The sequence below is a fragment of the Lissotriton vulgaris genome, chromosome 10 (genome assembly GCF_964263255.1).
Source record: "Lissotriton vulgaris chromosome 10, aLisVul1.2, whole genome shotgun sequence".
Lineage (NCBI taxonomy): Eukaryota > Metazoa > Chordata > Amphibia > Caudata > Salamandridae > Lissotriton > Lissotriton vulgaris.
Genome location: NC_141698.1, coordinates 888653434 through 888680713, shown reverse-complemented (window position 1 = coordinate 888680713; position 27280 = coordinate 888653434). Strand labels below are relative to the sequence as shown.

The 27280-nt window shown below is 50.5% G+C and overlaps 1 protein-coding gene across 3 annotated transcripts in view; it reads right to left on the bottom strand.

The window, feature by feature from the left end:
* The window catches only part of AKAP9 (A-kinase anchoring protein 9), a 1796561-nt gene that overhangs the window by 284593 nt on the left and 1484688 nt on the right, over positions 1-27280 (bottom strand). For all 3 annotated transcript variants that reach the window (XM_086941844.1, XM_086941845.1, XM_086941846.1), the window contains one exon: positions 16188-16700. In XM_086941844.1, the coding sequence (XP_086797970.1) occupies positions 16188-16700 (513 nt within the window). The remainder of the gene's footprint in view (positions 1-16187; positions 16701-27280) is intronic.

Sequence of the window (27280 nt, the reverse complement as noted above, 5' to 3'; positions counted from 1 at the left end):
CGCAAAGGTCTGCGTCACCTACCCTTTCACTATCTGCAAAGAGGGGGACCTATTCTTTCCTGTTTGCAGACAGAGAATCTCCAGAAAACAATCTGTAACAGTTAATCAATGGGGAGGGGCAATTGATCAGTGGGGGAGAAAGATAGGTCCAACGGACGCGTACCTATCCTTCACTGTTTGTAAAGGGAGAGCCTGTTGTTTCTCCGTTTGCAGACAGCGAATCTCCAAATAAATTAACAAAAAGCAATACTAGTATTTTTCATCAATTATCAATCATTTCGCGATTTGTCGTGTTTACACGACCTTACCCGGACCGCATGGACAGTTTCTTGTCTTCCGAATCCAGCGCCCGATCGTCCTCTTCTCTTCGTACTCCTCCTGATGGTTCCCAGTCAGGACCGTAGATCACTCAAGAGAGGTCCGTTCGGAACCAGTGAAGTTCGGATGATCGGCTGTCAGACGAGGGTCTATCGGACAGGGTACCTTCCGATCGTTGCAGTCGTTCACTCTGTCGTCAGGACCTCTCCCACTGGATCCACGAGTCGCTGATGGGCCCCACGTTGGGCGCCAATTGTAAAAGGGGTACAGACAACCAGTGACCAAAGACCCTTTAGTGTTGCCCGGCGATGCCGCCTCAATGACCCACCAATTTTAATCAAATGAAGAAGCAGGCGCTGGAGACTGAAAGGCAGGAAACGAGGGTTTATTCTCTCCGGAGGAGAACACATCAATTCAGACAGCAAGTATCGTCACGAGGTGCTCTAACCGCATCTCTGAGGCCTGGCCTCTTATACACAGGTTTATGATCTTTATTGCACGTAACACATTCTTGCAACACTTTGATATGTGAAAGAACATCCTCGGAATCTCCCCTTCAGGCCCGTTCCCACACATTTACAGTTGAAGCCCCCGCCCCGGTCACAACAGGTGATGATTATCGTGCAGCTGGACATTCCGCCGATTCACGGAATGCGTGGGGTTGATCGGATCTAAGGGTGTTCGATCGACTTGAGGGTCCTTTGATAAGGGGAGGCTTCCTACTGTACGGGGTAATAAACAGTATCCGCAGGGCCAGGTGGTGGCTTGGGAACAAAGAAGACAGACGGGCACACAGGAAAGAGGGGGTTTTGCATCAAAGGGCCTGAGACTATGAAAGGAATGAAGGGAGGTGTCGCGCTGGGAACAGGATGGGATTCTGAGGCAGATCTGCGCTGAAGAGGGGTTTATGACCCAAGGAGAGCGAGGGGGGTTGTCAGCGTGCAGGGGATGCCTGCGAGGCTAAGAAAGAGAGTGAGAGACGCGCTGGCTATCAGCGAGGGGCAGAGGGGCCATGGTGCTCGAAATGGCTGCCGCTTACGCGCACGAATGAGCTTGAAAGGGGCAAGATGGCGCCGATAATGTTGACGTTTGCAGTCTAATCTTTAACAAGGAATCGAGACCCCGGCTTCCAGTCTGGGTGAGGCCTCAAAACATTTTCGATGTTATTTCACACCAGAACATCAGAAACATTCCGCGATCACACCATCGGGATGCAGACTAGTTCACCCACACGAATCCGGGGCAGGAGATCAGGATATTCGACAGGATAAGCGAGCGGAGGACGGGGGTCAGTGGAGCCGGGAGACTATGCGGCCATCTTGGTTGGTGTCGTAGCTCCCTCCCATTGTAGATCTTAATACAAAGTACAATCAATCAGGAGGCGGTCTGTTTCTGTGCTGATCTTTACTTCTTTGCCCTAGAGAAACTTACAAAAGAGCAGATAGTCTTCCCAGTGAGTTTTGGTCGATCGATGTAAAAACTTAAGGCTCTCATCCTCCTTGGATGGATGGAGAGCAGCGAAGAACGTCAGCAGTGTGATAGACTGGCCAACATGAAAAAGTGTTTACAACTTTTGCCTTGGTCCTTAGCACCAACCAGTCAGGGAAGGTGGTGCTGTACAGTTGATAAATAGAAAGTGCTGGCAGCTCACTCATGCTATAGCATGATGTTACTGTAATGAGAATCATGGTTTTAAATGTGACCAACCATAGAAAACAACTGTGAATTGGCTCAAATGGGGTGCAAATCAAGAATGTGAGAACCAGAGTGCGGTGGTCCTCCACTGGGGCATCACAAAGAATTTTCTAAGGAACGTATGACTCAGTCCTTACAAAAAAAGCGCATCACAAATGGTGATTTAAACAAAGATGGTTTATTGCGCAAATGTAGAAAGCCTAATAAGGTCGACAAATAACCTTTTTTTTTTTTCAGAACCAAATTTTATTGAAGTACCGACAAAACACAAGGGGGGGGGAACACCGTCCCGCATTACTACGCAGGACTAATGAGCTCAAGCATGAAAAGTATATGCAGTCAGTACAAACAATATTGAATTAGTTACCCGCCCCCCAACCCCCAACACTCCCCCCCCCCCGGTCCCACCCCGTTCCCTACACAGTGTCTGGTAGTCTTTAAGGCATAAAGCTTGATAATACAAAGCGTGTGTGCTCCCTGTCGCCCAGGGAACAACAGTTAAAGATCTTCTCCAGTGTCCTGGGCCATCGGTGGTTCCAGCCACAGTCCTCTGTAGTCCGCCCATCTTTTCCATATCTTAAGATGTTTCCGAGGGCATCCCCTGGCCTCAAAGACCGGACGCTCCAGCCCCATGCAAAAGTCCAACCCCCGTCTCCAAACTTCCAGTAAAGGGGCCCTGGGGTCCTTCCAGGCCCTGGCTATATCTCGCTTAGCTACAGTGAGGCCCAGGACCAGTAGGTGGCGTTTGTATATGTTGCCCCCCACCTGTTCCATAACATGCAGCAAGCCGAGTTGCGGTGATCGGGGAAGGTCCCAGCCCAAGACCTCAGCCAAGCAGTCCCAGACACCCATCCAGTATCTCGCCAGATTCGCACACGACCACACAGTGTGGACAAACGTCCCAACCTCCCGTCCGCACCTCAAGCACTCGGGGGAGGCAATCAAACCTGCTTTCCACAGCTGTTCTCTGGTAAAATAGGCCCTATGTAAGGATTTGAACTGAATAAAGCGGAGACGCATCGCAATGGCAGCCCCCCTAGGGGCCTCCAAGGCCTCCCTCCAGTCCTCCTCTTCGAGAGCTCCAACATCCCTCTCCCACGCAGCACGTAGTCCATCCAGGGAGGAGGAGCAGTGTGTGACCAGGGTCTGGTATATATTGGAAATTTTCTTTTCCTCCAATTCCCCCATAAACACCTTGGCCTCTAAGGGGCTAAACTCGGGCAGGGACTCTAAACCCACCAGCGAGGGAGATAGTGCATGACGCAGCTGCAGATATTTAAAGAATTGGGTCTTGGGCATGGCATATTCCTCCCTCAACATCTGGAAAGACTTAAGGGCGGTGCCCCTCATGACGTGACCGAGTGTAGAGATGCCAATATCGTACCAGCCCTTGAATCCCTGTAGGGACACCAGCGCCGGAAGACGTCCGTTTTGCCACAGCGGGGTCTCCCTCGTCAATTTGTTCCACCACCCCATGCGGCGCAGAGCTGCGCGCCACACCCGGAAGACCACCAGAGTGACCATGGGGAGCCTTTTCCTGATAGCCGCCGAGTAAAGAATGGTGTGTACTGTGTCTGGGTCCATCAAGTATCGTTCCAGGGTGTAGGTCGGGTCACCCCGATCCCCATACCACCAGTCGTTAAGCACCAATAGGTGCGCCGCCTGATAGTATGATAAAATGTCAGAGGTGGCCAGGCCCCCGCAGTACGTAGATAGGAAGCAGGTGCAGAGAGCTACTCTCGCCACTCCCCCGGCCCAAAGGAACTGACTCAGTGCAGCGTTTACTTGACGAAACCACTGCGGTGCTATAGGGCATGGGTGGTTCTGCAGCTGGTACAGGAGGCGCGGCAGGGCCACCATTTTAAAGATCGCCGAACGGCCATATATGTTCAGTGGCATCCTGGACCAAGTTCTCATGTCCGAGCGCACTCTGTCCCATACGGGCACCGCATTGCGCTCCCATGCCACATTCGGAGCATCCGTGATAAAGACGCCCAGGTACCTGAGCCCACCCGCCGCCGTCTGCAGCGTCGAAGCCCAAGCACCCAGTCCCTCGCCGTCGCCCAGCACCCACAGCTTAGATTTCTGTACATTCAGATGCAAACCCGTAACTTCCCCGAAAACTCTCATTATCTCCAGGACTCTGGGTCCGGACCTATTAAGGGCTGTGAGGAAAAATAGAACATCATCGGCGTATAGCGCGATGCGATCGGAGGGGCCCATTTCCCATTCCAGCCCCCAAAGTTGTGCGTCCATCCGCACCCACGCCGCCAGAGGTTCCATGGCCAGTGCGAATAGATAGGGTGAGAGAGGGCAACCCTGCCTGGTGCCCCGTCAGATAGGAAAGGGTTTGGACGCCGCTCCCGCCACCCTCACCGACGCGGTCAGGTCCGTATATAGCAGGCTCAGGTACGAGAGAAAAACTGGCCCGAGATTGAGGCGGGGCAGCAGCGCCCTAAGGTACACCCAGCTGAGAGAGTCAAATGCCCTATCAATATCGGCCAGGAGGAGCGCCGTTGGGATCTTAGCGGCCCGGGCCGTCTCCACCACCACCTGTGCGCAGCGAATGTTGTGTCTGGTTGCCCTATGGGGCATGAACCCCGCCTGATCGGGGTGCACCAAATCAGTGATATATGGGAGGAGACGGTTGGCCAAGGCCTTGGCCAATATCTTCGCCTCAAAATTTAAAAGGGAAATCGGCCTGTATGAGGAGTGGTGTTCAGGGGGCCTCCCGGGCATGCAGAAAACAACAATTTCGGCATGTCGCCAGTCCGCTGGGAGGCGACCACCCTCTCTGGCTGCTTCCAGTGCCAACCTATAGCGCCCCTCCAGCTGGAGGTGAAAAGTTTTCATAAATTCACACGGGAACCCGTTCGGTCCCGGGGCCTTACCAGAATTCAATTCCCCAAGTGCTGTGCCTAGTTCCTCCAGGGAGAGGGGAAGGTCCAGCTGATCTCTGACCTCATCCGGGAGCGCGCGCGGCGGGAGGTCCGCCAAGAATTTATCGACTTCCTCCGCAGGGAGGACCTCTCGGGGGGCATATAGATCCGCATAATACCGTGCAAAACTGGCCGCTATGTCCTCAGGGGCCGTCAACTGGTTTCCTTGCTCATCTCGAATGCCCGGCAGGGTCTGAGCTCGAAATGTGTGCTGGCAGAGTCTGTTAAGCATGGTGCTGGATTTATCCCCCCACTGATAAATTCTGCTCTGTGTGGCCAGCCAAAGCTGGCGTGCCTCATTGAGCAGCAGGGATGAATACGACTGCTGTGCCAGCAGGAGCTGTCCCACAGCCTCATCCGTGTCACCCATAGTGCAGTCTCTCTCCAGGTCCTGAACCCGCCTCGCAGCCTCATCCACCTCTCTCAGACAGGTCCTGCGGGCCTCCGCACACCAAGCAATGTCCACCCCCCTGAGCACCGGCTTCAGCGCCTCCCACTGGGTGGCGGCGTCCACCTCCGGCCCGTCATTCTCAGCCCAATAATTGGAAATGGATTCGCGCAAATTTGAGCGATAGCTATCCTGCTGCAGGTGCCACGCAGATTGGCGCCATCGGAAGGGCTGTCGCCTCTTGTCCACCAGCAGATCCAAGGACACGGGGGAGTGGTCCGAGATACCGCGAGGGAGAACCGCTGTGGCAGCAACCCTCGCCAGCCAGGGGAGCGGCACGAACAGGTAATCTAGTCTGGAGAAGGACTTGTGCACTGCCGACACATAGGAATATTCTCGGCTCAAGGCATGCTGGTAGCGCCATGTGTCAATCCAACCCATGCCCTGCGCCAGGCCATGAAGCCTAGTCGGCGCCGTAGCCTGGGGTTCCCTACCAGGCCTAAAGCGGTCTATCCGTCCATCCATCACATCATTCCAGTCTCCCCCCACAATCACCAGTACATCCGGGATATCAGCCCACACCTCGAACAGTTTCTCGATGAGTGCATCTTGCAGCGGGGGCGGAGCATACACACTACCAAAGACCATCGGCTCATCCCCAACCATTCCTTTAACAAACACATATCTACCATGAGCATCGACCCAGTGCGTCTCGTGTACATAGGAGAGCCTGTGGTGTATCAGGACCGCCACCCCCCGGGACCCCCTCGCAAAGCCCACATGAAACACTTGTTGATAGCCATATCTTTGCAAACTGAGGGTCTTGGTGCCCTGAAGGTGCGTCTCCTGTAGGAGGAGAATATCCGCCCCCTCCCTCTTCCCCAGCCGTAACACCGCCCCTCTCTTTATTTTATCCAGCATCCCCCGGACATTCCAGCTCACCACTCGTATCGCTGCCCGTGGGAGGCCTGACCGTTGGGCATCAACCATTGTCTATGGGGAGAAAATGAAGAGTCCTGGGTTCTTGGAGCCACACACACATACAATATAATTGCCTAAGTAACGCAGACACTGTTTCAACCTCTCCTACCCCCCCCACCGCCCTCCCCCCGCCCCCGCCACCACCCCCACCCAACCATCCCAACCTCCCCGCCAGCCCCAACCCCTGTCCCAACAGGACCCCCAACCAAGTCCCCCAACTGCCCACCTCCCCATGCCCCCCGCCCCAATACCTCATGGAACACTGAAGTATCTGTCGCGGTATGGGCGGCTTTGGGCCCAAAACAGAGCGCCCAAAGCCTACCATACCAATGGATCCCGAACACCCACTAAGCTAAAACTTCCCCCTTCCCCCTAACCACTCCCAACCTTGTAGGAGGCAGGTAGCCCCTGTATCAGAGCACCCCAAACCCTTCCCATAGTCTTAACATTTGGTGGAACATCCAACTAAACATGACAGTTTACTCAGTGTGCAGTCGTCCGCAGAGCGAAGCACAGGCGGACCATTCCCCTCAGCCGGGGCAGCTGGTATCCGTTGGTGGGCAAGACCACCCATTGCCCCTCAGCCACTTCCACCCGAAAGGTCCGAATCAGTGGGCGCAGCAGTCCTAGGCTCAGTGTTGGAGACATTGCGTCGCCGGGATCTGGACTTCCTACTCCTTTGGCTTCGGGCGTTCTGATCACCCTGGGTTTGTGATGAATCGCTCGTGTGTCCCGGATCAAGGCCCGGCTGGGCATGAGACCTGACCCTCACCGTTTCATCCGTCCATCTGAAGACGTCTTCCGGCGTCTCGAAAAAGTGAGTCCTGGACTGAAAGACCACTCGTAGGCGGGCCGGATAGAGTAAGGAATACTGAATCTTCAGGCCCCGAAGTTTTGCCTTGGCGGCCAGGAAAGAGTGCCTCTGTTGTTGCACCATCTTGGTGTAGTCGGGGAAGATCATGATTTTGTGATTTTCAAATAACAGAGAGTCTTTGGCCCTCGCCTCCCGCAGTATAGTGTCTCTGTCATAGAAGTTCAGGAGTCTGGCGATCACCGGCCTGGGCCATTCACCTAACAGCGGTTTCTGAGTCAGGGCCCGGTGCGCGCGTTCAATCACAAAACATCGGGACAGGGTATCCGGGGGGAGCCAGCTCTCCAGCCATTGGGAAAGGAAGCGTTCCATGTTGCCCTTCTCACAGCCCTCCGGAAAACCCACAAAGCGAAGGTTGCTCCTGCGCGCCCGTCCTTCGGCATCCTCCACCCGAAGTGCTAGACCCTTCTGAGCACTCTCCATCGCCGCCACTTTCTTTTTCAGGGTCCCGACATCATCTTCCACCACGGAGATCCTGGACTCAGCCTCTGTTATGCGCGCCACAGCGTTGCGCAGGTCCTGTCTCAGGAGGGTCACATCCGCCCCAACAGCCCCAATCTTTGCGTCCAGCATGTCCCTTGGTGATAGCTGCCATTAGCGCTGCGTTATCCGGCCCCGGCCCCTGGCCGCCCTGCATTCCGGGCCCGCCATGTGGTTCCGTGAATTTGTCGATGGGCCCCTGCTTAGCGGGTCCACCCCCCCCTCTGGTCATGGCCAAGGCTGGGTCTGGCAAAGCTGTCCTCAAAGCGTCGGTGGATCCTTTCGACGGGGCAAATCTCACCCTCAATAGCTGCTAAGGGTATTTCACTGTCCAGGCACCCCCACAAGCGATAGATTCCTCACGTACACCGCCTCCGTCTACACCGGATGAAGGGGGGGAGGGCCCCCACGACTCGTCTCCGCAGACCCCTGCAGGCCAAGTCCCAGCGTGTGCGAGTGCCGCCTGGGGCACCTCTCCCTATATGTCCACCACCACCGCCTGCACAGGTGCACCTCGCAAGCCCCAACGACAGCCAGGGGATATCTCAGGCCCGGCAGCCTGTTCAGGGCCCCAAATGGTCTCTCTGGTCACTGTTCCCCCCCAGCAGTCTCTGCAGTGCGATGGGGGGGGGGTCACACCAGGGGGGGGGAAGACACTCACGGTTCGTTGGACCCCACCGCGGGGTCGGCGCCAGGTCCACACCGGGTCCACCGGCACACCTGTCTCGGCACAGCCACGGGCCGCTCCAGTCCGATCCACAGGCCTTACGACCACTGCCCCGGCGACCACTGGTATGGGGAAGTCAGCAGTCCGGGCCAAGCGCTCGACCGACCCCTCAGCCCCCGGGGCTCCGCTGCGCCTGCACTCCCGGTCCAAGGATCAGTGCTGGTGATTCTGGGTGGGGACCGCCAAACTCGAGGCCCCGGCTCCGTCAAGGCCAGGTAGGCCGCAGTTCCTCCGCGGCGTCCTCCAGGCACCAGCCTCCGCCGCTGGTATGGTGATGGGAGGCAGGCAGTCCCAGATCCGGGCCAAAAAGCGGCGCCGCAGGCCTCCGGTCGAGTCCCCCGGTCCGGGTGCGCCAAAATTGAGGCCCCGGCTTGTCCGTCTGGCACTAGGCCGCCCGCTGCTCCGACCTGCCCCGCCGCCCTGAAAGGTCTCGGAGCGCCGTTCCTGGCGTCGGATGGCTCCCAATAGCGTCCGCCACAAGCACCCCAGACGTGGTGCACTTTTCGAGTCCGGGGGCCAGGAGAATAGGAAGGATAATCTTCGGGCCGGCAGGAGCTCTAGAAAGCCACGTCCGCCATCAACGCCCGCTAAGCCACGCCCCGACAAATAACCTTTAACTGTTGCAAAAGCAAGGCTCTGCTGAGCCAGAGGCAAGGAAAAAAGAACATTTGGTAACTGGGCATTTGAGGGTTGTTTTATGATGGGAAGAACAGCATACAGCAAGCTTCTTCCAGAATGCTTAGTCTTGGCGGAGCAACGCCTGGCTGTCATATTCACATTCCCTACTGCAGGAAGGAGTTCAAAGACCATCAACTGTAAGAGCTCATATGGCCAAGCATGGAGGTGTAGGTTGCCTTGTCTTGCTGTTGTGACAGAGGGCTTCCTGAAGAGGCAGCCAAATTGGAGGGCAGATGCTCAGGGCCAGAAGTTCAGGGAACCACACTCTCCTGACCAAATTCAGAACCAATACAATCACTGTGCCCAGGCATTCTTGAGCTTCTTCAGAATTTTGGGCACGAGAGGTGGAGACAGGAAGGCATACAGGAGTCCATAGTTCCAGTCTAACCAAAAGGCGTCCCTTAGTGAGTACTACCTTCGGAACTCCAAAGCACAGAAGTTTGGACGCGTACTTGGTGGTGGCAGAAAATATCAAGCCATGGCAGTCAGCACTGTTGAAAGGCACGCTGTACCATTTCTAAGTGCAGCCGCGATTTGTGATCCAATAGACAATGCTGGATGAATTATTCCGACTGGCCTTTAAAGAATCTGCCAGGTTCTGCACAATTAGGGAGATTCTCAGACAACCCAGTTGATTCCAGAGGAGCAGAGCCTCCAGGTATGGGATACACAACCCCACTCCACCCTGCTTGGTGTAGCACCTCATGGCAGAAGTGTTGTCTGTGATAAACTGTACCCGTGTTTCACTGATGCATGGAATGGAGGCTTTTGGTGCAAAGCAAATAGACCACAACTCCAGCAGGTTCATGTGGAAGCTGCATTCAGCCACAGACTACAAATCTCTGATCTCCACCTGTCCCATATAGCCTCCCCAACTCAGCCACAATGCATCTGTCTCAATCTCTTGGTGCAGGAGGGGTAGGAAGAGGGAACTGCCACCGGTCCAACTGCAGTCTAACAGTCACCAATACAGATATTTCTCAGTCTTCTCTGACACCTGAATGGAATCTGAGAGCTTCCCTTGGTGCTGAGCCCTCTGAAACTTCAAATGTTATTGCAGAATCCACATGTTTCACTTGGTGTGGTACACCAGTAGGATACAGGAGGCCAAGATGTTTCAGAGCTGCTCTCACGGAGACCCTGGTAAAGCATTGAAACATTGGAACCATAGCCCAAATGTCCAGGACTGGCTAAGGCAGAGGGAAGGATCAAAATATCAACATGTCCAGGATGGTACCAATGAAAGGGAACCTCTATGAAGGAGTTAGGTGTGACTTTGGCACGTTGATGGAGAACCCCAGAGTTGTCAAGAGATTGGCCGTCTGGAGGTGGTCTACGACTGTCTGGGGTGAGCCCACCTTTAACATCCAATCATGGGGGTAGGGGAAGACCGGTAATCCCAACATCTGAAGATGGACAGTGACCACCACCACTGCTTTCGTAAACACTCGTACGGCCAAAGGGGAGCACCGAGAACAAAGTGCTCATGGTTTAATTGGAACCACAGGTCGCATCTATGGGACTGCAGTGTAGGGATGAAAAAAACAGGCATACTCGATGTCCATTGTCAACATCCAGTTGCCTGGATCCAGGGCAGACAGCAATTGTGCCAGAGTGAGCCTCCTGAAATTGTCCTCTGTGAAGAAGAAGTTCAGAGTGTGAAGATCTGAAATAGGCCAAAGTCCTATGTCCTTCTTTGGCACCAGAAAGTAACGTGCAGAGCAACCAGTCACAACGTCTGATGCTGGCACCCTCTCTATATCTCCCTTCGCAAAGAGAGGTTTAACGTCATATTGGAGAATGGACAAGTTTCCTACGTAAGTCACTGTGGTGTCAGAGGCATGTCTGGAGGAGAGCAAAGGAAGGGTACGGCATAGCCACGTTGAACAATTTAGAGCACCCATTGCCTCAATGTAATCCTCTGCCATGCATCGAGTTAAGTTATCTAGCCTCCAACAGGTTTACTGTGTGTCGCTGTGGGCAAACTAAAGGGGTTTAGAAGAGGCGCCACTGAGGGTGGTGGCAGATTGTATAATTCTGGGTGCCTGGATGCTATAGGCAGGATCACCAAACTATGGCTCATAATGTTTGAGAGGTCTGTTAACGGTGAGGCAAAGCCTGATGTAGCCTCAGCTGTAAGCCTCTTCCGAAGCCTGGAAAAGGGTGTTTGTGGAAACTGATGTGCAGGTGGTATAATCAGAGGTATCAAACGGTTACCTTGCTCACTTTAAAGTGTTTCAATGCCAATTCTGTCTCATCTCCGAACAGATGGCTGCCGTCAAAGGTCAATTTGATGAGTGATTGTTGGGCATGTTCATAAGTGATTGTTGGACTTCACTTGAGAATCTTGAAGAATGTATCCAGGTGTGGCGCCAAAGCACAGCAATAGTTCCAAATGCCCTACCCTGACAGTCCGTAGTGTCCAGGCCCGACCTAACCAAGTATTTTGCTCAGTGTTGGCCATCCCGAATGCTTTGAAAAATTTCAGGAACACAAACTGGGACTGCTGGCAAGATACTGGCCACCATTTTCCACAACACGCAAATAAAGGACTGAAATAACGAAGAGGGCAAAGATTGCCAATGAGTACATGCACTTTCCAAAAGCCTAACTGCGCTTCTACTCTGGGGTTGAAATCTGCGGCGGTGTTCAAGAAAACATTTGGGTTCAAACCACCGGGTTGGGCCTTATACACAAGATAAGGAAGAGCCTGGCTTCACCAAGGTGCCCAAAAAAGTGTCCGCTAGTGCTTCATTAAAGGGGAGGAGAGGTCTGCCATGGCTGCAGTATCTTTGTTTTTTTATAAGACGATGGAGGTCAAGTACTTCTGCTACTTGTCCTATTACCCTGGCAAATGAGGCAGGCTCCTCTGCAGCGGGCCAGAGGGATAAATTAGGCCAGTGTCAGACAATGTATCAAGGTAACAAGCCTCTTGCCCGTCATGAAACATGTTTCCAGCATCATATTATTGAGAGCTGTCATTATCATTACTATCTTTTGGCACTGGGTCTGAAAATCTGAAATGCAGAGAAAGTGTACTGGATTCTAATTGGGGTTGAGTCATATGCTGAGGTTGGTGCGAATTTGTGCAAGGTCATGTTGGATTTGCTTCTGAGTCCAAAAGGATTACGGGATCTCCTTCCAGCTTCGGTGGTGAGTTGCCGGCATCCACGCATGGTGCCCTGGCACAGGTCTTGGGGCAGCAAAGGGTGTCTGAGCGCGCAGCGGGCCAGGACCCGGAGGAGGCACAGTCAGTGTCTAGGACGAATCTGGCAGAGGTAACCTGACAAGAGGCCTCCATGAAGCCCAAAGGTGCTCTAAAGGATTTTGGTAGATTACTGAAGATCTGTAGCATGGCCTCTTTTAAGGCCTGTATCAACAGCTGCATTACAGATGGACCCGGGGAACTCAGGATGAATCGTAACTAGCGTCTTGATTGGTTCTGAGGTGGGAGAGATACTATGACTTTGAGTGACCCTGGTGTCTACATGACTTCTCCTGGGGAAAGTGGGTGGAAGAAGGGGAACTATGTTTCAACTTCTTGTGCTTTTTTGGGGTTTGACTTACCTGAGGCCTTAATTACTACCTTCCTCAGGAACAGCCTCAAGGACAAGAATGTTTCCTCAACTTTGTCCAGGACCATGCCTTTCAAGACCTTCTATGGTGCACATGACATAGAGATTGGTCTTGCAGTCCCAGGTGGTCTTAGGATTCATCCTAGCACAGTTGCTGCATGATTTTGAGTCATTCAAGGAGCCCAAACACCAGGCACAGATGATGCAAGGGTCCATCACGGACATGTGTTTGTGGCAATTCTTTAAAGGTATAAGAATAAGAACCTGACATTTTGGGGGGAGATATGTCTCTTGAACACTGGAAAAGTTAGAGACATTTTTCAAAAAATTGTCAGAAGACAGAAATTGAGGCAGGGGACCCTGGATTCGCCTTGAAGGTACAGAGGTAGTGGTTACATTGTGGTCCAATGTCATTTCTGGTGCGGAATGGGCTTGATGCAGATACTCAATGACACCTACCGGCGCACAAGGAAATTGCTGAAAAAATCTCTGAATAAAGTCTTGTGCCTGGAGATATTCACAAGGTTATGAATCTGGGGTTAGAAGTATCATAAACAAATTTGTCTAGGGGAAATAGAAGTGTGAAGGAGCCATACAAAGAGTGTTACATTAATACTGTTTACCCATATCCAAATTGTTAAATAGGACTTTGTTGAGTGAAAGGGGAGGAAAGTCAAATATTTATTTCGCCCTTTAGGAGATGTTGCATTGTACTGGAGATTAAAGACTATTCACAAGCTAGAGTAACACAGCACTTGAGAGTCTCTCACACAAAAAGAGGGAGCTACATTGCACTGGGTGGAAACCACTGGGTGTGACAAGCTGCCTGGAGAAAAGGAACTGCAACTGGAGTTGTAGAACTTTGTTTTGGAGAAATCTGCATGAGTGATCAGAGAGCAATCTGGTGTTATACAGCTGGGAAGCTGTTCAAGATTCAAGCTTAAACGTGCAAGGGGAAAGAAGGGAAGCATGTGTCATCTGAAATGAGGTGACAAAGGAAGACAGCACTGTAAATGTGGACGCAATAGAGGAGAAGTACCAAAATGGAGCCTTGGTTAACGCCTACATTTAGTGGGGATTGGCAGAAGGTGTGAAGAGCACAAGAGACATAACAAAGATTGAATAGGTAGATTGAATAAAAACAGCCCAGAGACGAACCAGTGATGTTTAGGAGGAAGAGGATTCTTTTCAGGATGGTTGACTATTTCATGTATTACAAGGAGGCCAAGAGGACAATGGCTAGCAGGGAAGGAAAGTTACAGTGTTGAATATAGGAGGTGAAGATCGAAACATATGAGGTCCCATGGAGTGGAGACCTCAGAAAATATTTTGAAAAATCCCAAAAGATTAACAAAGGACGACAAACATGAAGTTGATTTCACATATGTTCTGCACTCCTCAAATCGAGGAGCCTTGTTCCCCAGTTTCAAACTGGGCACCATGCAACTTTAGTTAAGCTAGAAATAATGTGAGACTAAGAAAAGTAAAACAGAGAAAATACCTGTATTGGCGCTTGATGTGAACAAGTGATGCCTATGTAAATACATCCCTCATGAAGTTCCCTTGTGGGATGAAACGTGTTAGGTGGGCTGACATACTGATTTTACCAAGTGGAGATGGAAATTGATCAATAAAAGCATTTTCGTATATCTGAAGACTATGACTGAAATCTGTTACATGGATCCATGAATCACGGACTGGATTGATTTTTGCAACATTACTAATTGCGGGTTTTAGAAGTATAATTAACAATATCTAATCATCTATAAAGGACTTTGTGTTATTCATATTAAAACATATTGCTAAAAACACTTTTATTCAAGTGTTTTGGAGCAAGGAACCAGAATTTGGGAGACTAGTGGCTAGCTAAATGAGAAGGATGGTCAGCTATTTACGTTCTGAGACAAGGTAAAACAGACACTGATCTCAGGCACTAAGAATAACTGCCAAGTGGAGAGGCCGGTTAAAAAGTGTGGTGAGGCATGACAAAACTCTCAATAAAAAAGGATTGAGGTTTAATAATATAGGATTGGAATTACCAAGAGGAACCAAAGTAAGCATTCACAGATTCAAAAATGGATACAATGTCTATTTAGATTTCTCTGGAAAAGAAGGCAAGATGGGAATGGACAAAGAGGGAGGAGAACAAACATAGGATTATTAACCCCTTCGAATCTCATGACGAGCTCAGCTCGTCATGAGCCACGGTGCTCGTGTGCTCATGACGAGGTGAGCTCGTCATGACCTTTAGAACGCTCGCACGCTGGACTAATTCCCCTGCTGTGCGAACGTTCTAAAGAAACGGGTGTGGTCATGATGAGCTCAGCTCGTCATGAGCACACGACCACCGTAGCTCATGACGAGTTGACCTTGTCATGAGCACAGGGGCACTGTGCGCGCCCCCGCCCCCCAGTACAGCATGGGAATTTGCCAAGCTGCGAAGAAGTTAAGCAAAGGAGTAAGATGTTGCTTGTATATCAAATTTTGAAATTGAAATAAATGGCAAGTTCTGCAGATTAAGTACATGCATAGCCGCATCAACTATATATTTGGGGAGGGCATAAGACATTTAGGCGAATAATTGGGTGTGTGTGAAAACATCTAACATAATAACTCTTTAAGAGCAAATTGTCCTTCAGACAGAAGTTTAAAAAAACAAATATAGAACATTATCTGTGAGGGTCTACTCTTTCCAATTACAAAATAAATAGACTCTTTTCTCCGCTCGTGACACCTTAACTGGAGGTAAGGTGTGATGCAAAAAAGTCTTTAAAACCACCCATTTATCAGCATCAAGACTTTTTCCTTTAAAAGTTCTGCTAGAATTAGCAAGGTAATAGTTGATAAGGAATTATTTGTACATATGCTGGAAGTTTAATACAATGTTTCTTTTACAATACAACATTCACTGCGTTACACCAAGTAGAGCAGCTGGGTATTGGTGTGTAGCTGATCAATATATGGCAAGGAGGATCAAAGTCAGTGTCACAGTCACAGACCTATGACAAGGGAGACTAGAATTATGCGATTCTGCAGTCGCGGCTTGTTTCACATTAACTCTGGATTTGACGCATTTGCCACATAATCCGTCTTCTGCTGCATAATCTGCAGATTTCAACCAAAATATTTTTTTTCTAGCTCAGACATTACTAATTTACTAAAAACCTGGAGATATCTGTTCATGCACAGTGGAAAGCCCTACCTGTTAAGGCTAGCTGGTCATCTTGCAGCTGTTTATTTCTTTATTTGGTTGTTAAACGGGTACTAGTGAGAACTACTATAAAAAAATGAGCTGCATTACACCACATAATTAGATTTTTCATGCTGCATAATCTGGTGCTCCTCTGCCGCATAATTTCAGGGGCAATGACCATGACTTATCAAGGCATATGTGCAAGCTAGCAATAGTACCACAAAACAACTCACTTTAGCATTTTAATCCATTTTACGGGGGTGAATAGTAAAAGGCTACCAATGTCCTCCTTTCAATTACTGAACTAACACAGCTAGGCGTAAAGTAATATAAAACACTAACCTGTTTGGTACTTAGACTTTCAATCACAGCCCTCAACGCATCACATTCTTCCATCAAGGCTTGAACTGCAACATATTGCTCCCTTCTCAAGGAGTCTGCCTCCGATATGTGCCTGGCTTCCATGTCCATAATTTCAGCAGCATGCAGTTCCTGCATCTGTCCAATCTTTTCCGTGTACTGACTTATGACTTCTGGGACTGTCTCTGAAGATTCATTTTCTGGGCCTGTCAAATCAATCTGAATTTCTGCATCTTTTTGGTGAACTGTGATGGTTTGATTGCTGTTATTGACACTCACTGGTGTCTCTGTTTGGGATGAGGCAGCAGATTTAATAAAATGTGAACCATCTACAGACCAAACACTGCCTGTATTAACACCAGTGTTCTTCTGATCTAGTCCAATGTGCTGCTCATTACACTGTCCATATTTTGCCAGCTTTATTTCTGCTTCAGCCAGGCTCTTTTTCACATAATACAAGTCTTCCTGAAGACGAGTAAAACTTGATTCCTTTACCTAGAATGAAACAACAACAAAATGGGATTACTACACTTCCACAAGAATGAATATCAAATTAAGATGCAAGAGTAACTTTTGGTCAGATGTTGACCAAAATTGGTGGTTAGCTCAATGGAATTATTTGAAAATGGTTTCACACTCAAATAAGCACATTATAACTACACACTGCTAATTACATTCAGTGCCAATCTTAAAATATGCAATATAGAACTGGTTTGTGAGAATGTCACATTCATTAAAGCCATACTAAACAACAGATTTGGTAATAATGTTATAACATATTGAAAAATTGGGAGAGATGATTTATTTAGGACAGTGCATGAAAGGAAATGTAGATGTTTGTCTGCTAACTAGGTAGCTGTTACGATACGCAGGTAGAGAATAAAATAAGAATGTTAGAAATGTGGGTATTAGTTTAGGTGGTGAAGACTTACCTTAAGGAATAACTACAATCCTTGTCAAGGTGAGCCACTTATGTCACTGAATTAACCAGAGCTCAACTCTCTGGTAGCTATGGCACAGAGCGGCAAGGCTTAACTTAGAAGCAATGTGTAAAGTATTTATGCAGTACCAAAACGGTGATAAGTCAAAGCACAGCACAAGAAAAATTATAAATCAATTTAAAAAGATAGAGTAATTTTTACTAAATAAAAGGACACCAAAGGAACACAAATTTCATTAGGGGAACATGAAATATGAATTTTTACAAGTAACAGTTAAAAACGGCGCCAAAAAGCATATAGCACCAACCTAGGTCACCTGATTTCAGTAGACCCCTACCTGGGCGCAATTTGATGCAGACCATGATGGAGCGTGGGTCGCCTACAGAAACGAGGTTGACACGGTCAGAAGTTTCACCTTCAGATTTAGTCTCTGAAATGGATTGCCATGATCTTCAGCTGGGCAAGGCAGCAGACACTGCCCAAGAAAGGCTCCACAAAGTTGATTAGCTGTTGGACAAGGTCCCAGTAAAGCTGCTGACTTTTGGCGGCAAAGCTCTCCGTGACGGTGGTGACTCCTGACTCCTGTCTAACCAACAGGGTTAATGGTCCCAGTGGTTACCCTACCTACTTCTGCAGCATTTTCTGTGTGCCCTACTGCAGAAGTCATAACAAATATGCCTCAGTACATTGAAATACCAGTTAGGCTAATGAAGTTGCCACTCAAAATCTTTTTGCAGGCTTGAATCTGGTCATTTGGCGCTGCGATTTGTCCTTCAAAGATCAAAACAATTAGTTAATTAACTGTTGGGCTATTGTAACAGCGGTTTCTTACTAAGTTATGAAATCACAAATTATTGTTTTCCATGAACACTATTATAACTAAGAATCTAGATTTTCTTTAACATTGTCCAGAAAATCTAATTTCTTTTTTTTTTTACGATGCAGCCTATATGTGATGTACAATGCATCTTTCTCTCTTTCGGTCTTTGTGTAGGGTATGAGGTTATTTTTATTAAGAAGTTTTATAAAGCTCTCAGCTAACCCATTGGAGTTTTCCGGTGCTAAAATATCAAGTCTTGTCTATCCCGGTTTCACTAGCTCAAAACAGCAACGTCTTCAACTGTCTATAAAAGATAGTCAGTGATGGACACTTCTCAGAGTTTCTGGGAGGGTGTTCCACAGCTTCGGGCCCCAAAAAAAGCAAAGAGCAGCTTCCTATGCGTGTGCGTTTACCTAAAGGGACCATGTACAAAGAAAGTTCACTGGAATGGAGGGAAGAGGAGGGGTGATAGGCTTTATCGAATTCATGAAGCTACCTTGGGCCAGCCCCAGCTCTTGGTCTGTGATCATAGCTCTAAGTTTTAAAGTTAATTATCTTCTCCACTGTGAGTTCCCTTAGAAGACAAGAGGCCAAGACACTTTTCAGCAAGGCAGTCCCTCCTACCCCCATCTAAGAGTCATCTAAGACGGTGTCCCCTCCTAAATCCAGACTGGGAAGGGTGAAGGCAATCCTGGGCTTTCATGAAACCGGAGAGTTGTTTGTTGACATGTTTCTTCATTATTTTGGCCACGATAAGAAGCATAGAAACTGGTCTAAAATTAGATCAATTCACAGGGTCGAGATTAGGTTTCTTCAAAAGGGACCGGCCCATGGCATGTCTCCATGCCTGTAGATTTTGCCCCTGAGATAAAGATGAGTTAAGTAGCCCCACCAGGATCCTCAAAATGTCAGAATATAGAACACTGACCTTGGCAGCAGGGATAGTATCTCGAGGTGAGCCAGATGTTATTGATGCCAGTAGTGAGAGGAACCCAGCTAGATCCAGCATGTCCCATACCTTCAATTTATGACAAACTTGTGTGTAGGCTGGACCAATCACGTCCTTAATTTTTTTTTAACCATATTTTATTGGCATTTATGCATTGACAGTGAATACAATTGTACATATCCTGGTTCAGTCTCTGATGTGCCTTCATCCATAACCCTTTCCCAACAGACCTATCCCCCCTCCCCCCTTGAGTTGTGTGCTAATAAATAAAATGTGGAAGATGTGTGTAAAGAGGTTGTCGGGTTCTAGGGCCCCAATAAGCAGCTATTGGCCCGCTGTTTCGCTCAGGTGCGTGGGGCTGGTTGTTCCTCTTGCTCGTTGCCCGGGTCCGGTGTTGCCCGGGTCCGGTGTTGCCACCCTCGGGGTGTTCCCTTCACTGTCAGTGTCTGTGTCTGTGTCTGTGTCTGCTGCCACTAGTTCCCCCACAAGAGCCTCCCATGCCCTGGCTTTCTTTATCTTACCTATTCCCTTGCTGGCCTCTCGGAGTAGCAGTCTCCCTTCCGCCCCCGCCCATCTTTCGAGCTACTTCCTCCAGGTAGTGAGTCTTGGCCCACTCGGTGCCTTCCAGTTCCTGGCTATCTCCCGCTTAGCTAATATATAGGCAGGGTCCTGAAACTTTCCTTCACCCTGTTTCTGGCAGTGTGAGGGAACCACCCTAGGAGGAAGTGTTCTGGGGTCTGAGGAATTTCTTTGTCAATCAGGTTGCTTATGATATATCTAAGTTCCCCTTAGAATGTTTGCAATACTGGGCAGCTCCAGAACATATGGAGTATGTGCGCCTCTCTTTCTTCACATCTGGGGCAGGCTGCAGAGTCCACGGCAAAATGCCTCGTAACGTGAACTGGCGTTAAATATGCTCTTTGCAGCACATAGTAGTTAATTAATTTCAAGCGCACATTCCGAGACACTTTCGGGGTGCGTTCTAGGATTTTGTCCTAATCTTTCTCAGGTATTTGTTTACTGAGGTCCTCCTCCCATTGTGTTTGTAAGCGCTCTAGCGGTTGTTGCATATCCCGCTGTATTGCTTTATAGAGGCAGGACACAGTCTTTATCCTTCCTGCTGATAGCGCAACATACCTGCATCCCGCCAGTACTCTCCGCTTGCCGTCCCCAGTCGTCCAATGCATTCTAATCCTGCCCGTTAGAGCTCTATGCTTCAGGAAGTGACCCCCAGGCAAGTCATATTCGGTTTGCAAGTCTGCAAAGGGAAGGAGCGCAGTCGCGCTATAAGTCGCCCATGTCCTGAAGTCCTGCCTCTACCCAGTCCTCCAGTCCTTTCCAGTGTTCCCCCTGTAGGAGATAGCCTAGCATCGTGAGTGGTATGTCAGAGGAGTAGGGTGTTGCTGCACCCACTTTCCTAAGATACCTGGTCCAGCAGCGCACTATCACCTTAGCCGCCACTGTGTCCTCAGCCGAGGTGCGACGCACTCTGAGGAGGATTCTCGCCAGCGTGGCCATGTCTGGCGCAGCAGGATCCTGCTCCCTGTCCGGGTTTTGATCCGTCGCTAGCCACTGTTTTAGCCAGTATAGTTGTGCTGCTAGGTAGTAGGCCTCAAGGTCCGGTACCGCCAGTCTGGCTTCTGCCATGGGGCGTCTCAACATACTCAATGCCATCCTCCATCTGCCTGTACCCCAGATAAACAATATAATCTTGAAGTCTAGCTCCCTGAACATTGCTCGCGGAATCCATCCCGGCAGCGTTTCAAAATAGTACAGGAAGTGCGGCAGTATTACCATTTTCAGGACTGCCACCCTTCCAGCTACGGATAGCGGAAGCATTCCAAGAAGTCCATTGCTGTTTTTGCCGCCCTCAAAGCACTTCCTACGTTACCATCCAATAGGTCTGCCGCACCATGATATATTTTAACTCCCAGGTACTGCAAACAGTTGGGCTCCCAGCGCAGTTGTTCTAGCGTAAACTGTGGGGGGGTATCAGGCGCTAATTGGTATAGGCTGGATTTTTGCCACTTGACCTTGAGACCAGACCTAGTGCCGAACTGAGCCAGCATGCTGCGCGCGCCCTGCAACTCTTCAGCCGTGTTGCTCAAGAATATCAGGAGGTTATCCGCATATAATGCGATATAGTGCTGCCCTATCATCGTCTCCAAGCCCCTGTAGTCCTGGGCACTCCTGGCCCTGCTCGCCAGCGGTTCCATGGCCAGGAAAAACAGGAGCAGGGAGAGGGAGCATCCCTGCCTCATGCCCCTCTCCACCCTCAGTCTAGGCAGTCTGGGTGAGATAATCCTCCCAGTGCATACGCGGGCCATAGGGGACATGTACAGGAGGCGCACCCATGTCAGGAATCCTTCACCCAGCCCCAGCCTGGTTAAGATCTCATATAAATATTGCCACTCCAGGCAGTTGAATGCTTTTTCAATATCTACTTCTAATAGTACTGCCTCTTGTTTGTCATACCCATTCGAGTCCATTACTACCATGAGCCGCCGGATGTTAATGGCTGTGTTCCGCCCTGGGATAAATCCCGCCTGATCTGCGTGCACCAGTAGGGGCATGTATGGAAGGAGACGCGTCGCTAGGACTTTACTTAGGATTTTATAATCCATATTCAGCATGGACAGTGGCCTGTTGGTCGTATAATCATGAGGTTCCTTCACGGGCTTAGGTATGGGGATTATAAGGGCTTCTCTGGCACTCTCAGGCAGCTCTCCCAATTCTCGGGCCCCCTTCTACATCGCAGCCAATTAGGGGTCAGCTTGTCTGTGTATGTTGTGTAAAATTCGGCTGATAGGCCATCTGTGCCCGGGGTCTTGTTTCGTGCCATGCCCTTGATAGCGACCCGTATCTTCCGCTGCGTAATATCAGCCCCTAATAATTCCGTCACCTCAGGATTCAAAACTGTCAGTGGCAAGTCAGCTACATAGTCCCCGATTTCTGCCGTTTCACATGTGTTCGTCTTCGTGTAAAGGTTAGTATAGTAGCGCGCAAAAATCTCATTAATCTTATATGGCGTAAAGTGTATGGTCCCCCCCTTCGTCCTCCATCTCCACTAAAGGAGTGCCCCTGGTTGTTGGGTTCGTCAGCCACACCAGGAGCGAGCCTGATCTGTCCCTTTCAGCGTGCGTGCGCTCTAAGTACTTCTTGTAATTGAAGCTCCCAAGCCTCTTTGTTTGCTTCTCCACTTCCACTTTAGCGTCTAAGAGTGCTGTATGCAATTCCGGGAGTCCCGGCCTCCTGCGTTCTATCTCTCTGAGTGACGTCTCCGCCTTTTCCACTTTGCGCATGATGACGCGCCTGAATCCGTGGCCCGTGTTATACACTGGCCTCTTAGGACCACCTTGAACGCATCCCAGTCTACATTCCGCGACACAGCCGTGCCTGCGTTGGCTTGAAAGTAGAAAGGTATTTCGCCTCTGAGCTCCTCCCTGAAGACCTGGCCTTCCAGAGTGTCCTGGCGGAGCAGCCACGTGGGGATGACTGCTGGCGGGGTGCGCCCATCGCGGGGACAAGATCAGTGGGTTTGTTTTCCGAGATGGTGCGCACGAGGTATCCTGCGCCTGTGACAAGGGGTTGCACGTCTACTGAGCTAAGGAGGGCGTCCAGGCGAACGTGTACTTCATGGACCACTGAAAATTCCCTCCCTTGTGGGTTCAGGGTGCGCCATAAGTCTAGCAGTCCCCAACTCTGTCTCCATGTAGTGAATGCTTGGGGAGCGTGCGATGCCTTGGAGTTTTGCAATGGGGGTGGGACCTGTCTAGTAATACATCATCCACGCTATTAAGGTCACCCCTGCTATAACCGCCCCGCCAGGTAGTGTGCTAGTTTGTGGTTCAGTGTTGCGAAGAAAGTAGGTTGGTCCACGTTAGCTAATCTCTCGGCCCTCTAATCTCCCTTTCACTGCCACATATCGCCCTTCCGGGTCCACCACTGAGTTGAGCAGCAGGAACCCTACCCCCACTTGGATCCATATTAACGCCCCTCTAGCGTATGCCAAATAAGGACTGTAGTAGAGCTGCCCCCTCCATCTTTTGTGTAGCGCCTGCCCTTCTTTCTGTGTTACGTGCGTTTCGTGCAGGAGAGCTATCAGGGCTCCCCGTCTCTTGATATAAGAGAGTACCTTGTGGATCTTTGACATTGTGTGCATTACCCTAATGTTCCACGTCAAACATTTATAGTGCTGTTTATCAGCCATTGACTTTGGATTCGGTGAATCGGCCGCTACCCAGGCCGAGCAATTGCCCTCCACTTTCCCCATCATATAATGCGATATACAGGGCAACTCAAGGTTTCCCTCCTTTGTCAACAGTGAACATGTTCCCCAACTCTCGCTCCCCAAGATAAGTAGGAAAACCCCTCCCATCCAAACCAGTGCGAAAAGTCTACAAGTGACTGCTTGCAGTTTGATCAGTCAATCTCCGGGGGTGGTCCCTCACCGGTGCTCTCCCAGTCTCTGCGGCCGCCATCCCCCACTGAATCTTCAGTGAACCGCCCCTCAGCTGTGCTTCCCCTTCTACCCCTGTACCTTAATAATGGAACAGAAGTGTCTCACAGCAGTTTGGTTGCAGTCTTCGCGGTCTTCCGCTCCCCGCCCCTAGATGATGCCGTCCGCTGTCTGTGGAGTAGCAGTTGGCAGTGTCAGGCTCTGTGTGTCAGAGTCGCTGAACCTATTGTCCGAGCCCGTGTCTGCCAGTTCTTCGCCGCTCTCAGGAGGACCCAGATTCTCAGTTCCGCCACAGATCAGGGCCACCCCCTGCATTGCGTTCCGCCGTTCTTCTGGTTGCGTCCCCCCGGCAGGTTCTTTGTTTGCGCTGCTCCTCCTTGTCTGTCTATCCATTCGGACGCCTCCTGTGGGGTCCTGAAGAACTCTGTGTCCTCTGTCGTGGTAGCCCGTAGCGTGGCTGGGTATACTGCGTCACATATTTGTAGTTTAGTTGGTGCAGTCTCTGTTTCACATCCCAGTACGATCCCCTTCGGTGCTGTACTTCGCGGGAGAAGTCTGGGAAAATGTGTACTACAGAGTTCTGCACTTGGATGTTGCCTTTGAGCCGTGCCTGAGTCAGAATGAGATCCCGGTCCTTGTAGTGGAGGAGTTTTGTTTTCACCACTCGTGGTGGTGCACCTAGTATAGGTGGCTTGGCAGGGACTCGGTGTGCTCTTTCCAGGGCGAATAAATTAGACAGGCCGGTCGGCGCCACTTCATCTCTGAACCATTTCTCGAGGTAGTCCGCCATATTGCGGCCCTCTATATTCTCCACCAGGCCCACAATTCTCAGGTTGCTTCTGCACAATCGATTTTCGGCGTCCTCCACCCTTTCCTCCAGCGTCCGGACTTTGGTTTCCAGAATAGTCATTCAGTGTTGCAGGTCTGTGACCGCTGGGACAGCTTCAGCTAATGTTTGTTCATTTGCCCTGACCCGGTCCGTTAGTTTCTTATGGTCCTCCCGGAGCAATCCCATGTCCAGGCTGAGAGAGTCAATTTTCCTTTCCAGGCATTCGCTGGAGGTGGTGATGGCTTGTAGTATGTCCTGTAGCATAGGGTCTGCAGGGCATTCTGTCCCCGTTGTGGACTTCTCAGCTTCGTCTGGGGGCCTGCTCGCCGTGGGTTCCTTCTTGTCTTTCTGTTTTAGGAGCTTCCTCTTGGTGTCCTCCTGCCCCCCGATGGTCCGAACACTGGGTGTGCTCATAGGATGTTGTCCGCGGCCCTCGAGGACCTCAGTCTGGACTCTGCCCGTGGGCGCACCTTTGGCAGCTCTTATGGCGTGTCAACTGCTTAAGTCCCCAGGGGCCTCCGGGCGTCACTCCCGCAGAGGGCGCGCCACCTTGGGTAGTTCAGCGCCCAGTGTTCTCCAGCCCCGCTGCTCCTCCGCCCCTTCCTCTGTTCCGAGCCGTGCTCAGTGCTCCTCAGGTCCACTTCCAGTGTGGCAGTCTCCACGGGGTTCAGACCGGAGTCCCTGGGGGTCTCCAAGCCCCTCTGCTCAGTGTGCATGTGTCCTCTGGCTTGCGTGGGTTGTGGGGTCCACTCGCAGCACAGTTTAATTGTCTCCTCTACTTTAGGGGTGCTGCTACCAGTGTACGCCCAAGCGGCTGGGCATCAGGCCGCCCAGCAGTTGTTGCACTCCACAGGTTCCCAGAGAGGTCCTCTGGCCCAGTCAATGTCGCCCCTCCTGGCGGGTCGTCCCACTTTCCCCCGCTATCTCTGCTGCATAGGCCCCAAGGCACCGTGCTGGTTCGCGCCTAGGGGACCGGGAGGGAAGCACTGCAGATCCCAATCCACGTCACAGCATCTTCTCAGGCATCCTGGTCCTAGTGCGCCGCCATTTTGTTTAAGCCTGGCTGCCGCAGGCGCTGCGTTCCCTCCCCCTCCACTAGCGCCTAGGGGGGTCCTGCCAATTAGTACCTTATGGTCGGTGTGGGGCTGTAGCGGAGGCTCGCGGGTCCTCCACTCACATGTTTCCGTGCTTGCTCTCTGCACTCGGGTTCATCAGCGACTGCTGGCCGCCACCTTCCTGGCCATGTTCGCTGCATCCGCTATTCAGCAGCTTTTCCCCATCCGCCTTAATTCCTGGGCGGCCAGGCCATGTGAAGGATATTGCTCGGGTGGCAGGAAAGAAGCACTACAGGGCCCCAGCCGCTCTGTAGCAGCCCTTCAGGCGCCTCCGCCCCGGTGCGCCCCCATTTTGGCCGCTCTGGGCGCCGCAGGTATTGTGGGTGCTCTCCCGCTGTTGGCGGTCTTGGGGTCCCTCCAGTCGGGACCCTGTGGCCGGTGTGGGGCCAATGTGGGGACACGGCAGTCCACTGCCCGAGGCATCTGCACTGGCCCTCCCTGTGCTAACCGGGCTTGTCAGTGCCCGCTGGGCCCTGCCATCTTGCTTTTCCCAGGGTGTGTTCGATGTGTCAGATTTTTGCAGTTCCTGGCTGAGGGAGAGGTTTGTTTTACCTCCCGTGCATACCTTCAGTTCTGGCCACGGTGGGGTTGCTTCGCGAGGTTTCGGGCCCCATGTAGGGCTTCAGGATGGCTGTGGATGGCGGCCGGCCGACGGGAGCTCCGGAGCAGTGCTGCTCACTCCATCTGCGTCAGGCCACGCCCCCATCAATCAGGTCCTTGATGACCAGATTCTCCGTAATACTGTTTGGCAGGGAAACATCATTCCATGCGGTCTTTAGGGAGAACGGACTAGCTGTCACCATTTTAACAAAGAAACATGCGAGCTCCTCACACTGAGGCTGCAACAGTACTGGCAAAATCCTATTAGGATCCGAAAGTAGCCTCACCAATCTAAAAAGAGTTTTTAACAATATTTGGCCAAGGTAATTTGGTCCAAGTATAAAGTGGCACAAGCCACTCTACATAGACCATGATAGTTTCTCAAAGCTGTTTTGTATATGAGCTTCCTACCTTCATCATGTGTACCCTCCATGATCTCTCCAGTCCCTTACACATTGACTTCTCTGCCTGTAATGCCTTAGTAAACCATGGAGCTGGAGGATGAGATCTGGTTGTACGACTCATTTTTGCTGGCAAAACTATATCCAGTAAATCTTGCAACCAGTCATCAATTCTGGGTTGATCCCACTCGACCCCTTGAGTAAATCTGGGCAGTGTATTCCTTAATTGCCTACTAAGGCATGGTATGTCTAATCGAGACCAAGCCCTCGACTTGATCTGAGGCCCACTCTTCGCTCTAGCCGGACGCTTACAAGTCCGGAATGAAAAAGGTACTGCATAAAGATCTGACCACACTAATGGCATGGACGGACCAGCCTCCATCGATTTTACATATGCAAATAATGGATTTAGAAGATGTCCTGCTTTATGCGTAGATACAGAGTTCATTAGCTCTAGGCTCAGTACTCTGAAATCCTCAATCAAGGTCTGGCCGGAAAAGCATGAACTGTCCTTTTAATGGATATTCAAATGCCCCAATAATCTGAAGATCTGTGGGGCAAGTAGGTGAAGAAGTAACGTGCACCAATTTCCGCCATAACCCAATGGGAGTTCAATTAAAGCATGCAATAATGTCAAGTTATAAGTAAGTTCCAATGAGAAAGCTATTCCTTCACATGCAGGTATTGGTACTTCATAAGTTATGCATTTGTATCTGTTTTTGAACACAATGGCTACCCCACTTCCCAATAGAATAATTTACCAGCAAAGCAGCCATAACATCAGGAATCAAAGCCTCATGTAACCATGTCTCCGTTAGGAACATGGCATCAGGTACATGATCCACCAAAAACGTATGGAGATTTTGCTTGTGAATTGGTAACAAATGAACATTAATACAAAAGAAGTAAAACTTTCTTTCTAACGTACCTGAAACGGTGGTTGCCTCACTTCTGGTGCCAT